Raw genomic sequence first — 15,916 nt, forward strand, 5'->3', positions numbered from 1 at the left:
GAACACCATCGCTCATATCGAAACGACTTTTACATCATAATCGTCGATTCGTTCATTATTAACGCGTTTGTCGAAAGCCATCATATAAATTAAATTCGCGCAAAACAAAAGTTATTTTTCCAAGTGAAAGGTATAAGGCTGGAGTGTTACTCCAATACATACTCGCCGAATTTTATATGTATAGGGGAGACCGGGGCTGGTTGTGACATTTTTTCTATAAAGTGTCTCAACTCTTTGATTATGTTGTTCTTATAAATGAATCTAGGCTTGCTAGATTCAGTAACTAATCGGGATTTAAATTTAATAATAATTTTATCTAACCGCTCATTAGAAATTATATAAATTAAAAAATTCTGAAAAAAGAGACATGTAACTTTTTACCCCACACCAGGGGCTGGTTGTTACACCACACGGGGAAAATTGTTACAACAAAAAAACAAATGTAATCTCAAACTTTTTATTAAGAATAATCATGGTTTGTCTTCTTAATTCGAACAAAAATGAAATATTATTGTTTGTAACGAATTACAAAAAAAGTTTTACTTAGTCCAAGTAATAATATGGTCACAACCTGCCCCGAGAAAATGTCACTTTTAGCCCCAACACCAAAACTAACCTCTTAAGATTAAATATTAAAACACAAATATTTGTAAAGCTTATAAAAGTAAGGTTTATTGTAAACAGAAGGAATTAGAGAGTATATACCACAACATACACATTTTCGGTTAGCTACCGTTGGCACTGTAACAACCTACCCCTGTAACAACCAGCCCCAGTCTCCCCTACATATATGTATACACATCAGACGGAAATAATGGCAATGCATAAAGTTTATTTAACATAAATTTCAATCTTTCCTTGTTTCTCTTTTGTCTCTTAAAAGATGTACATATAAAATTGCGCGTTTTAAATTAATAATATATAATTATAATAGATAGATTTGATACCCCAGTGAGCATCACACATATGTATAAGTACTTTCCCAATACTGATTGCGAGAATAGCTCAATATTTCAATTATCAGCGTATATCGCTTGGTCTTTCAATTCGCGCAATTGCAATACTTTTACAACTGCAGTAGTATGAACAGATTGTACATAAAGAATATACTATAGAACTATAGAATGTCAAATGTAAGTGTGTAATCTAAGTGTATTTGGAAAGTGGCGAACATTGCTAAGACACGATTGTCTCTTACAATTGATCAATATTGTTTCAATCTTCGTACGAGCATGTGACATGGAATATTTTGTAATAGTAAAAAATTGTGACTGGTTTTATACATACGTGTATGTATTATAGTTAATAATTGCGTTCATTTTTTTTTCAAAATGAGACAAAGTAGCCTCTGTGGAGACGGTAGTAGTGCTCTCGCGCAAAATTTCATAAAGGGGAACGAACACTTTGCAACGAATACGACACTTCCAGTAGGTTTTCTATATAGTGCGTAACGGGTCAGCTATGGTTACGGGGAAAATCGATATCGTTATGTACTGAGGTAATGTCACTCTTCAAAGAGCTTCATTCTGCTGGCTGACCGCTAATTACTTTCCGATCAGCAGAATGGCACGTCAAAGTTGCTTTGTCAAGGGCTGTTTCATGGCTGCGTGAAACCTCGAGTTCCGTGTACATTTCATTAAGTATCCGGGAACAAGGCACGCCAGCAGAGCGAGGATGCCTTTCGTTTACGATGATACATACAGTGCGCGTAAAGGTCGCCGGGAACTCGTGTCTTTGATAAATTCATGCCGTCTGCTGATCCCGCCCACGCGCGACTTGCGCGAGTGATCGAACGAAATGAATTTGTAAAAGCGCGCACTTTACTGTCGTTTCGATTGCGAAGGAAATTGACGATACAAAGTGATCCGATACGTATAACCAGTAACCACCATCGATACCATAGTAATCTCTTTTAACCCGCGGGCTATAATCGCGTTACATTTGGATAAAAAACTATTTTCTTTTAAAACACGATTCATTAATAATTACGATGATAAAGACTGTAGAGAGATAGGAGATATAGGATGAATCAAACTCGCGCAATTTATTCGTGATATTTTATATATGTCATTATATTTTTGCTGTAAGAGACATTAAAAGAGATTTATTTCATTGGAAGATGCTTTAATTTCCTAGCACCTTCTTTTTCTCAATGATAAATGAGTAAAATGGGCCAATTTTAGCCTGTAAAAAGAGTAACGTAAGTTAAACATGTACTCTTACGTTTTTTGGGTCACTGAATACGATGGTAGCATTTTTATCCGTCTAAATTCGTGGGCAAAATTGGCCTAGTCTTAAAGGGGTTCGAAATAAATCATTTTTAATAGTAATTCGATTAGTAATGATTTTGTTCCAATTATTTAATTACTTGTATTATAGTTTAGTTTTATTATTTTTTCTTTTTACTAAAAACTAAGGAAATACTCCAAAATAAGAAATGCTAAATCTAACATGGCGAAATTAATATGATGCAAAAATTAAAGAAGATAATCAATTTCTTATTCAGAGAATCGGAAATCTCAACAGATGTGTGCACCTGCACACATTGTGCAGTTTTAAGGATGTTAAAATGGTGGACTCTCTTCCACATCATCTAGAAGCGTGTTAGGTTTTTTAAGGTAGACCTTCACCTGCGGAGCCCTATTATACTACTTTTCGTATTATATACTGTACTCTGTAACGTTTCATTTTTCGAAGTATTCCTTTAATTTTTAGTAAAAATGTATCTAATAAAACAAAATTATAATACAAATAATTAAATAATTGGAACAAAATTATCACTAACTGAATTATTATTAAAAGTGATTTATTTTGACTCCTTTAAGACGAATTTTGCTTACTTTTCCTACGGGTTTAGACGGATAAAAATGCTACCATCGTGTATTCAGCGATCCACAAACCATAAGAGTACATGTTTAACTTATGTTACACTTTTTAGGCCAAAATCGGCCCACTTTACGTATTGTCCTTTTGACGCAACATTAAATTAGTAAGACATTGGTCAAGATATAAAAGTGTCAAATTGAAACTAGACATGTTGTTTAATATTAAATTCTTAAACATTAATTGATAATCTTTAATGGGAATTTGTACGGATTTTTGTTTCAGTATACCGATTGGGATCGGATGAACGATGGTTATCAGAATCAGAGAGCGATAGCGGACATCGTGGGCGATTATTTCTTCATCTGCCCGTCCACACATTTTGCGCAATTATTCGCAGATCGCGGCATGAAGGTCTACTACTACTTTTTCACGCAGGTAATGCTATCTCTGTCGTTACGTTCGGTTATAGAACAGATATTAGTCAATAAGCACGTCTCAAGAGATACCTAATGACTTAATGACCAATTAACAAACCATTATTATATATTATGTATTTTAATAATTTTATGGTGATACATCTCCATGATCTACGAAGTCAACCGAAAAATATTCAAGTTGTCAAGATTGTCATGTGGCGTCAATAGAATGTAATTTATGAGATGCCGTATGCGTATATATGTTTATATATACATATGTACCTAATACATCTAAAAATACACAAACAACACACACTCGTACACACATTTTTTAAATATTCATAGAGTTTTGTTAAGTATACCTGTATGTGTGTTGTAATTCAAATGTATTGAAACATTTTAATTACTTCGTGTATTTTGACAAATCATATCAGCAATGCTTTCAATATCTTTGCGTTATACAAGCTCGGCGCAGCGTGATTGTTGTATTATTGAGCTTATGCCGCTATTCTCTCAAAGTAAACTGAAAGAACATAGTTTACAAGACTGGGAAATTACAGCAAAAGTATTATGTGAATTGGATTCTGAGTCGCTTGCATATATAACGCAATAAGAAGATTTTGTGATGGAAATAGCTAAGGGAGCACACACATAACGGAGAAACAAAAAAAAAAACAAAAAAAATCTACAGCGGAACTGAGGCGGTAAGTGAATATAACGTGACATAAGTGGAAACAATTCACTCGTAACATTAATCAATCATCGGTGTGCTGCTGTTGCCACGATAAAGTGTGGCGAATATTTGGGTAGCGAATAATAACCAGATATCAACATATACCCACATTATCAATCACGCATGAATCACGTTCGCGTGATTTATTTTGCCGTTTTGCCGATCGCCAATTTGCGCAAGCGCGGTGTTATCATACCGGAAGATAATGCATCCTCCACAACGTCACGGAGGTGTAATGTTTAAATCCAGAATGCGACAAATTGTGCGCATTCATGACGCTGCACAATTACCGTTCCACCTCCTCGCGACCACCGAAATTATTTGAAATGCAAACTCACGCGGGAGAGGCTTATATACTCTACATATGCGGACGTTTTACTATGTTGTAACGTGTCGCGTTTGCCACTATTCCGCTATTCGTGCTGTCATGTCCGGCTCTTCGTCACGTTTATGAAATCTCTTCCATCGATAGCTTAATTGAGCCATAAACATCAAAATTGTATAATGTGTTTTAAAAAATCATCTAACAACAATAAGGCATTATTTTAGACAATTTTTGAGACAAAAATAAAACTAGCGAGGGTTCAATTGTCATCTTTGGATGTTTGATATTAACATGTTTGCTGTTAATAGATATCAAATATCACGATTATGTCATATATGTACTATTTTAATGGATTTTTGTTTAGCACATAATATAAAAAATATTTAATTTAAATTTTAATTAAAATATTTATGTTGCCTTAAATTTAAAAATTTCTTTGAATAAATAAATATTTGTGAAAGAGATTTTAATCTTGGTACATATATTATTAAAAATATTATTAAAAATATTATTAAAAATATGTATTATTAAAAATATTTTTATATTTTTTGTATTTAAGGATGCTAAATATTTAAAGATGTTAAATATTTAGCTAATAAAGTCTTTTTATACAATTTATATGAATAAAAGTAGTATTTATATTTATCTTTGTAATATATTTAATTAGATAGAGCTCTATAATTTTCTAATTAAATAAATATTTAATTTGTATTAATTTTGTTATTATTATGTTATATACTTCCGACAAAATTTCTTTCTTTTTTATAAAATTTTGCTAATGGAGGGATATCAAAATGTGAACATAATAGGCAAAATATATGAGCCGAGTAAATTGACGTAAGATTTATCACTGAATCCAGTGACAAGTGGTCTGTTGGCCACGTGCCAAATCCAGCTTACCCAAAATTGTAAGGAAATCTGAGCTTCCCTTCTTCTCTTTCTCTTTCTCTTTCTTAAACGTTTCAATTTAAACTATATGTAACGCGTCATTGAATCCTTTACGATAGTTGATATCGTAGTGTTCAAGGTGAAAAGTGGCCTCATATGTTTTAAAAGTTGAATTTGGATTGAAACATATTACAATTTAAACTTGAACTTTACTTCAAATGCTCAAAGTTAGTGGATTTTTGGAGTTCAAAGTTGGTCGATTGATTCCTAACAATAAGATCTAGCAACTCTAGATTTTATGAATGAGTACATATATGTATAACGTTTGTGGAATATTTTAGCAAACTTTAGAAATTTCCTACATCAAAATCAATCTTCGATACATTATAGCCCAGCAATAGAGCATTAAGCATTAAGAACATAGTATTGTTAAGAACATATATGTTCTTAATTCACTTAATGTTATCATCAGAGAACGGGGGAGGAAGCTAGGAAGAGAGTATAACGGGAGCCATCGTAATTCTAACATATTACTTTCGTATTGTACTACAATTTTATGTTAGCTACCAAAACTGTTGGGAAATTATCTTATTCAAGGCTAGCAAAAAATTTGATTTGCTTCAATAGATTTAAAAACTTTTTCAGATAAATATTACGTAAATATTACTCTATTTATAAATCTGCGCCAATTGTATTTATTATTTTACTATGTTTCTCGATTATATACATACGTATGTGTAAAGTTTGAGCTGCACATTTATATACAGGGTGCGGAAAAAATAGCATCCCCCAGGACCCCAAAATATCTCGAAAAATATGTTTTATAAAAAAAAAATGTTTTAGACAAAAGTTGTAGGGTTTAAAAAGATCTATTTACTGACTTTCAGTTTGAACTTGGGTGGCGTCGTTAAGGTCAAGTCAGGGGTCACTTTGAATTTTTTAAATTAAACCCCTATTTTTTAGTGCATATTCTTGTAACCCTTGCCGAGACGTTTTTAAAACGCTATAACAAAACTCTCTTTTGTTACGATTTTTTTTAGATATTTTAAATTTTGTCATAATATTTTTCCGTACACTGTACAATTGGTATAAAGATTAATCTTATGTAAGTTTTTTTTATACCGGTTGATATACAAATCGGTTTTTGATTGTATTTAAGCACGTAATACGTATAGGTACTGCTTCTAACACTATAACAACAATAAAAATTTTTTCCAATTATTTTGAAAGTTATATGTTTTACTGAATTGGCTGTTTATAGTCATAATTTTTCCTAATTGATTCTAATATTGCACTAATTCGGCAGAGACATATATTTTTTCTTCTTTAAAAATTTAAAATTATATATGCGATTCAAATGTGTATGTTCTGTGTAAATCCTCGAATTACATAATAATATACATATAATGGAATTACATGAAAATAAATAATAATCTGCTCTCCCTTACTCTCCGCATTTGATGAATATGAAATTCATAATATGTCTGCGAACGTCTATTGAAAATTATTTAAACTCGGCTATTCGTTTCTGCAGTTGACACCGTCGCGTGAGAAGTCGATCTGAAAGAAATAGAGAAAAGAAAAGAGAGGAAACGAAAGAAAGCGAGAACGAAGGAAGAGAGCGGAATAAAATAATAATTCTAGAATTCAAGGAACGCACAGTGGGGTATTTCGCCTAAAACGTGGCCATAAGTAAGAAAATTGAAACCATAAACAAAACATGTTATGTACATACAATTAATAGAAAACATGTCCATATGTACGTTTCTGATACATATTTGTCATTTTTATTATTGCTGTCATTGTTATTATTTATCAAAGCTTAACCTTTAAGCGAACCGTTTATAGCTTTATGTAAGATACGTTGTCACTTCGTATTATGATATATCTCACAATTGAAAGTTTCCCAGATCATTCCAGCATGAAAACGATGTCTCCAGGTATTTTAATTATATATTTATGTGAATAGTTAAGTTTTACTTCTTATTTTTATAACAAGTAGTACATTGTTTTAATTTGATGTAAACTTCTTACTAGAAGATCAGAGATTTTTTAATATTTATTATTGTTTCCGGCATCTCCCGGCTATGAATTTTTTTTTGTTATTTAATACGTTTATTTGCCTATAATATCGTGAAAGAAAATATTGCGCCTTCGTGTGCCTTTTAAAATTATTTAATATTTTATAATTAGAGTACAACCGAAATCGAAACCGAAACTTTCATGGAAATCCTAGAAAAGCCATATGTATACACGTTCACATATATGTGTAATTATTATTTTAATAATTAAATATTATAATATTTATAAAGAAAAAGTGTATAGTATATACATATACGTGAACGTGTATACATATGGCTTTTCTAGGATATCCATGAAAGTTTCGGTTTCGATTTCGGTTGGACTCTAGTTATAAAATATTAAATAATTTTAAAAGGCACAGGAAGGCGCAATATTTTTTTTCACGATATTATAGGCAAATAAACGTATTAAATAACAAAAAAAATTCATAGCCGGGAGATGCCGGGAACAATAATAAATATTAAAAAATGTCTGATGTTCTAGTAAGAAGTTTACATCAAATTGAAACAATGTACTACTTGTTATAAAAATAAGAAGTAAAACTTAACTTTTTATATAAATATATAATTAAAATATCTGGAGACATCGTTTTCATGCTGGAATGATATGGGAAACTTTCAATTGTGAGATATATTATAATACGAAGTGACAACGTATCTTACATAAAGCTATAAACGGTTCGCTTAAAGGTTAAGCTTTGGTAAATAATAACAATGACAGCAACAATAAAACTGACAAATATGTATCAGAAACGTATGTATGGATATGTTTTCTATTAATTGTATGTACATAACATGTTTTGTTTATGGTTTCAATTTTCTTACTTTTGGCCACGTTTTGACGCTTTCGCCCCACTGTGGAACGTGAGAATTGAAAATAATGATAATTTTCTTCTTTTTGCTTGACTTAATATTGTCTATTCTTTCATTCACCATTTCAATTGTTGAGTCCGAAGTGGATCAAAACGTCTGCGACTCCTCTTTGTTATCTCGAGATATTGTCATTATATATTGTATGTATATATTTTATATTTACATATCTTACCTCTTACTTTTTATTATAACTAGACACTACAGACGCGCGCTTCGCGCGCGCTATTTGGCTTTAACATTATGCTATTACTATTACACTATTAACTCCTTGATACACACAACTGTCAAAATATACAATGACAGCTGCAAATGAAGTAAGCGCAGCAAGAGAACCAATCGGCATCGCGGAAAAGCGACAACAATAAACTTCACATCTCCTTTTTAGAAGAGGAATGTTGTACCAAAGAGCCAATTCATTTTTTTATACGTGACTATTACGCTGCAATCAGTTACGTTTTTAAATGCAGGAAAAATATAAGACGTATCGCGATTTTCTGTTGCCTGTAAATTTCTTTATGTTAAGATATAGCAATAATTTTTTCAATTGTAAGTCATTCAGTACTTTTTGAGAAAATACGTATTTTGGGAAATACATTAAAAACTTTATTTCTTAGATAAGCGGATAACTTTACGCATACGTACATAATAGAATTCGTACGTCAGTAGGGGAGAGTTGGCAATTACCGCGCGGTTGACAATTCCGCGCCATTGTTTATCTCAATAACTATTTGTATTACGCGCCTACAATGATGTTAATATCATAGAGTAACACGAAATACCCCACCCGCATGCGCCGTCAATGCGTTCCGGCCGTCCATGTAAACACAGTGCGCTCTGGAAGCTTCTCTGCTTGCTCGTTGCAATTTTGCTGGTAGTTTCGATAAGAGGTGAGTAATATAATATTTACATTAGAGAAATAAATTTGACGGATTTGATAGGCTAAAACACTATAAAATTAGGTTGCAAAGTGATTTTAGAAACACGCGTTTCTTTCCTATACATTTTAAGGTTGTAAAGTGAAATGATTGAGTTTGATAATTTCGCGCCCAAGGTATAATACTCATAGGTATAACGATAATTGTGTGTTAAGAGTTACCAAGACTGTTTAGTTTACAATGTAAGGTGCTTACAGAAAAGATCGTTGCTTAAGTTTTGATTTGAATTTATAATGATCGTTATTTGTTAACGCATTCACTTATTTTTATATGTAGGTACCTACTAGACGATATTAATGCATAAATATAAAAAAAACATTTTGTTATTGTGTTCTACTTCATGTCACTGGCTGAAGCCAGAGTAATTTTTATAGGTACGGCTTTATTAAACTGGGCACGATTTTATCAGACCTGGTCACGATATTATCAGACCAGTTTGATAATACCGCGTTTTCTCATTTTTTGGAAAATTATTAATATTTCAGTTTGTGTTTAACTTTCAAGATTATTGCTATGATATATGGATAGCCAAATAAATGACCTATCTAAAACTGCACAGTTTGTTTTTTTGAAGCATTTCTGAGCTTAGATATACGCTTCGGTTCTTAGGGGCTCGGTAATTGCCAACTCTCCCCTATAATAGGATTTATAAAGATTAAGATAAATGTTATAAAGATACTTTATATCACAAATCGTGTAAAATTGTTGAAAAAGATAAATTAGACTATTAGAGTAACTCAGTTGTTGTTGGATAATCTGCTGCCTCAGATAAAATTATATGTATACTGATAAAGGGGGAGGGGGACGCTCCATACAATATCATGTAATAGATGAAAATGTAAAAGTGCAATATATTGTTCTCTCGTTTAATGTGAACTGACTAAAAGCATTTGATCGGACATTGATAATAGATAACTGTTCCGTTAGTATGTTTATATCGTTTTGGAAAATTGGACGTTTCTTATTTTCGTATTTTGGCAATCGCAAAGCGCGATTCAATTTGGTGATAAAGAATCACGTTTTCGAAGTATCGCTCTCTTGTGTGTTCGCCGTGTATTTTCTGTCCTTTCGGGCATCTCCCAGTGGCCGCGTCGACAGTTGTGTCAAAAATAAGAAACAAAATCATGCGAAATGTGCATTTTAAGAGAAAGTAAACAAAAAAACTGAAATCTTAACCAGATACCTGTAATATTTCTCTAAGATATGTCTCTATTTTAAGAGATATATCTTTTCCTCGGAAATAACGACTTTTGCTTAGCATTGTTGACGAATAACTTGAAAACAGGAACGTTTTGCTCAAGAGATTGTACTACTGAATAATGGAGAAAATAATTTTTAAGGTAAATATATCTCGAGAAAATATGATAAATTGTTCGCAATTATCTTGTGTTAAAATTAGCTTATTAGCATAAGTTATAGATTCATGGTCATATAAAAATTGAGTTTAGAAATATTGAGAAAGTATTTTAATAATAATAATAATAATAATAATAATAATAATAATAATAATAATAATGATAATAACTTAATATATCTTATAGGCGGGGAGGGAGGCGCGTAACATTATTTTTATTAACTTATGTAATTTGAAATTACTAATTTCAATCAGACCTACTACCTATATGAAATTTTACAACCTTAAGTGCGCGAAAAAAGTTGGCAGAAATATAATATATAATGATATTACAAAGAGTGGAGTTGAAATATTGCAACTAGAAATTCCAGCTCAGCGCGAAGGAAACTTTGATACTCGCATTGTTAATTTCAAAATTATTTTGATTATCATATTATTTTTCGTGCAATAATATATAATCATACAAATAATAAGAGAAAAATCAAACATTTTATCTCATTATTTGCAACTGACTATTTGTTATATGTTAAACGATCTCTCTTAAATAATTTAGTCAAAAATATTAAATTATATAATAGCTTATGTATTTTTTTAGCTGTAACATCTGCGCGATGCGCCTATCATCAACTTGTGAACGAAGTTTCTATTTATTAGAAAATAGCGCTTTTATCTAATCCATGTCGTTGATCATGTCACTGTTTTCCTATATATTTGACACGCCGCCCTCCTTTCTTTTCTTTCCCCTTCTCTCCGCACTATTCCACTCACTTGACGCGTACCCTATTTTTCAATACTCCATTTTCCATCTTCCATCTCTCGCGCAAACATTTTCTCGCATCGTCTCGCTCTCCCCCTTTCCCTACTCTCCTCTCCTCTCTCTTTCTCTTTCACTCTTCCCCCTTTTTGTAGCATCCTTTTCGCAACCTTTCGCGTTGCACTTTTCACTTTACCTTTCTCTTTTCTTTTCTCTCCTTTATTTTTCGCGTCCCCTCACTTCGCACTACCTTCTATCTTCATTGCAGCCCCTGGGCCATGAAACGCACGTAAGCGAAATGCCGCGGTACGAAGGCTCGAGCAATTAGCGGAGAAGGTAATTTATCAGGTAGTACCGCTCGGTTCTCCGAAGCGCTGCTGGAAGTAAAGAGGATGTCATTACTCATGCGCGCCAGCCGTAATCTTAATAACGGTTTTACCCACTGGTTAGACAGACAAAGGCTCGCGCGAAAGTGCTTGCGTCTTTTTTTTTTGTCGCTGGTTCGCGTTACCTCTGTTTCTAGTGTTTCCACCCTTGCAATTTCAGCTCGTCGCAGAGAGTTGCAGAGTCAGAGTCAGACTGCATCCATATCGACCCGAAATTGATATCCAATATACATATATGTCTTGATGTACGATTATGATATTACGATCTCGAACACTTTGAACTCTTTGGAGAGTTTGACTCTTTTATACCGTAATACTGCTATCTACAGGCATCCACAGCATCTTGTGAAGAAATTGGAAGTGTATGCGGTATCAGTCTACATAAAAATTAACATTTATTTATCCAATTCTTTATTTATCATATTCATCTTTTATCATATATAGTCGCGAGTCTTTTTAATAAAAATTTATTTACCATAAGATGTTTAATTTTTAAGCAAATTTAAACAGATTGTAAAAAAATTAAATTTTTTTTCCAGGAAAAATATTTTTATTTCGAGAAATAAAATTTACTTTTATTTCGTAAGAATTTTTATTCTTCGTTCAAAATATTTTATTGTTGCAGTTTTAATACCACTGATTGCTTTTTAATAGTTTATAAAAATACACAATTGTTCAAGTAAAAAATAAAATTGCATCTTTGGATATATACGATAAAATGTATCAAGTTATTACGACAAAGTATACATATATATATATATATATGTATATATAGTCAAGTAGTTTTCAACTTCTAGTCTATTTTATTATTTACTATCTATTATTATTAATTATCCAATATATTTGTGTAAAATATATTCAAAGATAATTGAACATTTTTTATCATACATCTATTTCATTTTTACAGTAAAAATAATATTTTTTGCTAAGGACTTTAAGGTTTATTGTTTGGCATAAATTATAAAATATAAAATTATTTTATAATTAATCTGACATAGAAAATCAATATCTACTTATATTAATTTATCCATTTCATTTATTATATGAGTGGATGCGCCGATAAATTAAAATTAAAGCAATGCCTCAAAATTTATAGGTATACAATAGCCATGGCATATTTTTGCATCTTGCGACATAACATGCAACTATAAAATCAATAGACATATATTTTATCTCTATATTAAATGAAAGAGCTGTGATAAATGTATTATCTTTGATGTAACAACGTCAAATTGACGAAATAATGATGAAGCGTATATTGTGTTGCAGAGGACAAGTACGAATGTATGGGGCGAATGGATGGGTGTGATGCACGGTGACGAAGTGGAATACGTCTTTGGGCATCCCTTGAATAAGTCTCTGGAATACACCGATAAAGAACGAGAACTGTCTTTGAGAATGATTCACTATTTCGCACGATTTGCATATACAGGGTAGGTATTAGGAATAATACGTATTACGAGTTGTGCAACATCATGTGTTTGATGTTTATTAAAGTGTAAAGATTTATCGCATTTATCCAATATATATATATATATATATATATATATAGTTAAATATTTGGCCAAGACGATAAAATACTTGATAAAATTTGCGCATGCTAATGCAGTTCAATGTAATATAAAATTATAAATATAAGTGATACGCGTCATAGACGTCAACGTGTGCAGAAGAGTTCGTTGATGTGTGAAACAAAGTTAATTTAAATTCAAATTATAACCATGAGAAGGAGTAAGTTCGCCAGAAACTCGCTGCCGCATGCTTCAAACCTAAATTTCCATTTGTTAATACACGGAGAGAATTTTTTGTTATATTTTACCCTTAAATTCACTACAAACTTGGGACAACTTGGCAACCAAGGAATTTTTAAAATATACAAAAGACATTTTACAAACAACGTGATAAAAATTACCATGCAGATTGGTAAATTTTTAAAAATTATTGAAATTTCCTAGATATATTTTAGTAAAATTAATCAAATATATTTTATATTTTAATGAAATAGATATTAATATTTCTTATTATGGTGGATATTAATCAGAATAGCTCACATAAAATTCTTGGTGGTACATGTTGTCCCACAACTACCATGATTTCAGGGTAAATTTTAAGAGAAAATTCTCTCCGTGTACGAAAATGTGAGTGTTGCGTACTGACCACAAAAATAGTTTTTTTAACGAGTACTTGAATATTTTTAAATAAAATAGTCTTAATGGTTAAAAGAATTTATTCACGAATATATATTTAAACATTTTAAAATAAAATAGTCTAAATTGTTAAAAGAACTTGCAACCAAAATATGACATATTTATTAATTGAATAAATTTATCAAACAATTAATCATATTTCTTGAGTCTAATTATGTATAAAATTAAATATGAAGCGGAATTAATGTATTCTTAATTTCATTCTATTTAATACGATTTTCAATTTACACATTTTAACGCGAAATATTATAAAATATCTCACGTTATAAATTGCATCTAACAATTTTTATATTTTAATAAAATGTTGAAATTATAATAAAAATCAATTAGTTTAATTACGAAAGGATTAGAAGAATTCTGTACTTTACTGCATTAGTGATAAAATTGTTCAAATTTTTGTACAGAGTAGGTACGTCTCCGTCCATCAAGTTTTTTTTTGAGGGGGGGGGGAAGCGATTTCCCGTACTATATTCCTGTACTGATGAATTTATTGAGATTTAAAGTTATTATATGACGTTTCGCTCTCTATGAATAGGATTCTTCGTTTTGTTGTTCGCGACCGACATATTGCTTTTGCATTCGATATTTGAAATCTACCTTTAGGTACTGTAAAACACCTAGCATGAAAGATAAAAGAATAAATGGGGGAAGGAGTGCGCGGGTATGAAAACATGTCAAAGTTGATTTTTAAAACTTTAAATCTTAGAAATTGATGTAAATGGAAAATTACACAAAAAAAAATATATTTTTAAGGTGTACATTAATAAAAGTCAGTGCGAATTTACAAAGAAATTTTATTTATTATTTTGGTAAACTTACTAAATTTTTATAATTTTGCTTCCTCATAGAGGAAGCTTTTTTTACTTAAAATTTGAATTTTTTCTCTTGTTTCAATTAAACATACAAGGATATTATGGAAAATTAATTAAATGTGGTATTTTTACAGATTATTTGTAAATTAGCTTCCGGTATTGTTAAATTTATCCATAACATTACATACGCGTGTGCTTAAATTTTATTATATACAGTAAATTTACAGTCTGGTGTGGGATTTTACTCTCATTGTCAGTAGCGTGATATCACAGCTAGTATATCCGAAATTATTGCAGTAATAAAAGGTTAAGTAGCCAAACATCTGACATATCTGCAGTAACTGTGAAATGGAAAATTTGTGATTTTATTGGTAAAAACACAAAATCTATAATTAAAAACCATTATAATCATATAATTTCTGGAATAGTGGTTATATTGAAAATTGCTATTCCATGTTAGAGGTAAATTTACTGTGCTAAAGTGAATATTAAAATAAATCAAGTACTTTTACCACCAGACAGTAAATCGAAAAAGTATTTAACGAAAACTTGATTTCATATTTGAAGTAATTAAGTTTGACGTATTTAGGTAAAATTACAAAAATTATACTTTGTATTTTAGTTGTGTAAATTAAAGGTTAAAAATGACCACCGATTCTTACAGTATTAATTTCTGAAAATCAGTTTTATTAGTTTGCTATTTGCTCATTATGAAATATTCGCACAATTTACTAGAGTGACACATTTTACTTTTTACTTGTTTGTTGTTAGATTACTTGAGAAGGACCCGAAGCTTGGGTCGAAACGTCGTGTAATTGTGAAAATTTTGGCCAATTATAGTCGATTAAATATACGCACATTTTACTTTTTAATCTTTACTTTTTAATCTGTCTTTCAGGATGCCAACAGCAAGCGAATCTGAATGGCCACCTTATACCAGAGATCATCCAAAATATTTTATTTGGAATGCGGAAAAGACTGGATTCGGCAGAGGTCCTCGTACAACAGCTTGTGCATTTTGGAACGAATTCCTGCCACGCCTAAAGGGGGTTCCCGGTACGTAACAAAATGGAAAATAAAAGATCTTTTTTTTCCGGCTGTAAAGTGCAAGGCGCTGCCTAATTAAAGTTCGAATCGTTGAACCCTTTCGACAAGTTGCATTTACAATTACCTTGAGCACATTTTTATGTGACAAGTTCTTGTCAACTACGCTTTGTTTGGACGAGAGAGAGAGAGAGAGAGAGAGAGAGAGAGAGAGAGAGAGAGAGAGAGAGAGAGAGAGAGAGAGAGAGAGAGAGAGAGAGAGAGAGAGAGAGAGAGAGAGAG

At 31.4% G+C, this 15,916-nt stretch overlaps 1 protein-coding gene across 1 annotated transcript in view; it reads left to right on the forward strand.

Annotated features, from left to right (window-relative positions):
• LOC139781680 (acetylcholinesterase-like) overlaps nucleotides 1–15,916 on the forward strand; it is a 98,278-nt gene that overhangs the window by 69,913 nt on the left and 12,449 nt on the right. The window contains 3 exon segments of the mRNA XM_071720551.1: nucleotides 3,109–3,261; nucleotides 12,841–13,004; nucleotides 15,489–15,646. Coding sequence (XP_071576652.1) covers nucleotides 3,109–3,261; nucleotides 12,841–13,004; nucleotides 15,489–15,646 — 475 coding nt within the window.

This window comes from Temnothorax nylanderi, unplaced genomic scaffold (assembly GCF_030848795.1).
Source record: "Temnothorax nylanderi isolate EJ_2023f unplaced genomic scaffold, tnyl_v1.0 TNYL_tig0354_pilon, whole genome shotgun sequence".
Taxonomy (NCBI): Eukaryota; Metazoa; Arthropoda; class Insecta; order Hymenoptera; family Formicidae; genus Temnothorax; species Temnothorax nylanderi.